The sequence below is a fragment of the Penaeus chinensis genome, chromosome 31, assembly GCF_019202785.1.
Source record: "Penaeus chinensis breed Huanghai No. 1 chromosome 31, ASM1920278v2, whole genome shotgun sequence".
NCBI classification, from domain to species: Eukaryota; Metazoa; Arthropoda; class Malacostraca; order Decapoda; family Penaeidae; genus Penaeus; species Penaeus chinensis.
In genome coordinates, this window is record NC_061849.1 from 36294076 (window position 1) to 36296575 (window position 2500).

General features: G+C 29.2%; 1 protein-coding gene across 1 annotated transcript in view; it reads left to right on the forward strand.

Annotated features, from left to right (window-relative positions):
- The window catches only part of LOC125042156 (potassium channel subfamily T member 2-like), a 443899-nt gene that overhangs the window by 413152 nt on the left and 28247 nt on the right, over positions 1-2500 (forward strand). Inside the window, exon 26 of the mRNA XM_047637623.1 lies at positions 1918-2103. Within this exon, the coding sequence (XP_047493579.1) occupies positions 1918-2103 (186 nt within the window). The remainder of the gene's footprint in view (positions 1-1917; positions 2104-2500) is intronic.

Genomic DNA, 2500 nt, shown 5'->3' on the forward strand with positions numbered 1-2500 from the left:
ATATTATAATTTATAATATAATATATTTATTAAAATAATTTTTCATATATAATTGTATTATATACATATTAAATATACGTGGTGTGTATTTTATATTACATTTATATATTATATATTTATATAAAATAATATATCCAATATATACATTTATATAATTAATGTATTATGTTGTTATATGTATATATATATTTATAATATATAATCCCTCCCATGAAAGTTTGTGTAAACATATATAAAATATATATATATATGTTTGTGGGGTGTGTGGGGGTGTGTGAAAAAGTGTGTGTGTGTGTGTGTGTTTGTGTGTGTACATAAATAAAATATATAAAAATTATATTATATAAAAATATACATATACATAATTTTATAAAATTTATAAAATATATATATAAAATTAACATTATATATTTTTTAATTATATTTTTAAAAAATACATATATATACCCCAACACCATATATAAAATATATATATATATTATAAAATGTGTGGTGTGTGTGTGTGTGTGTGTGTGTGTGTGGTTTTTGTTGTTTTTTGGGGTATAATATACATATATACATAAAACATATATAAAAAACCATACATATAATATATGATATAAAATGAAATTATATAGAAAGTATATTTTTTGTATATATATATATGAAATGTATATATATATAATATATATATTTTATATTAAAAAAATGTGTGTGTGTTGTTGTGTGTATATATATATAATAAATGATATATATATGAAATGTATATATGAAATATTTTTTTTCAATTTTTTTAAAATTTTAAATATTTATAAATAAAAACACCAACAACCACAAAACACACACAATATAAAAATATATAATTATATATAAATATAAATATATAAAATAAAAATTTATATTTTAAAAGTATGAAATTATATGTATGTATTAAATTATGGGGGTTTTGTGTGTGTGAAAATTTATATGTATATAAATATATATATTATATATATATTTGTTGGGTGTGAAATTTAAAAATAAATACATAAATATAAATATATATAAAAATAAATATATATATAAAAAAATATTTTTAAAATGCATATATATATAATATGTATTTTTAAAAATTGATATGCACATGCTTTAAGTATAAATTTTGACTTAAAAAACAAAAAAAATTTTAATCGCCTTTTTTTTTTTTTACACAATATTTTTCCTTTTTTTGTTTGTTTTTTTTCCCCAAATCCAAAAATTTTCTTTTTTTCCCTTTTTTTGTTTTGGTTGTTTCATGATATTGCATGTTTCTTTCCGTTTTTTCTCTAATATTCCTTTTAAGTCATTTTTTACAAAATAGCTGTTTGCACAACCATGTTTTAAAATTCTGCATGCATTTCCCATCATCTTCACTTTATGACAACGACGAAAAGTTTGTATAATCATTGTTCATAGTCTTTTATGATATGGTAATTTCACTGACTATCAATAAAGAGTGATTGTTTTAGTACAGAGAGACATCCATGACATTAAATCAAATTTCAAAACTGAAGACGCAAAAATTTAAACTATTAATGTTTTTTTTCAATTGGCTTTTGGTTATAATGAAGAAAAAATATGGTATCTTGTAGTAGTATATGAGCTTATTATTACGTTACATTATGCCCATCAACACAGGCACCCTTTAGTGTTGTAGAGTGTACAGTAACCACTTGCTGAATGACAGTCACAGGACACCACACCCCGCACAAGTGGCTCAACCCTCGAAATTACACCTAAGTTGACGTAGATCTTACTTAGCTCTCCTTGAAAGAAAGAATAAAGAAAGACAGTATATATATCCAACAACTTCTGGAATACATTGCTAAAGAGAGACTCACAACCCCCCCCCCCCCCTCCTCCTTTCCCTCGACGCCCCTGAACCACAGAATGTTAAATAATCCTGTATCTCATCCACAGCGGGAGAAGGAACGGGGCTCGCACATCTCCTATATGTTTCGGCTGCCTTTCGCCGCAGGAAGTGTGTTCTCAGCCAGCATGCTAGACACGCTGCTGTACCAGGCGTTCGTGAAGGACTACCTCATTACCTTCGTTCGCCTGCTGCTCGGTGTGGACCAGGCGCCGGGCTCGGGCTTCCTCACCTCGGTACGATTCCCGGCTCTCGGGCGGCCCTCGCTCGGGGCTCTCATTCCTTTGCCTTTTGTTGGTTTGCTCTTTTTATTTATCTTTTCGTTTGTTGTTTTGTTGTATTGTTTTATCGTGTTTTCTGGGCGTAAGGTTTGTAGGGCATATCTTTCTTGTTTTGTGAAATTCAGCTCGTTATCATAAAAACCATATCATTACACAATCAAATAGTACATACGTAAAACACACAGACACACAGACACACACACACACACACACACATATGCACACGCACACGCACACGCACACACACACACACACACACACACACACACACACACACACACACACACACACACACACACACACACACACACACACGCGCGCGCGCGCGCGCGCGCGCAACACACAACACACA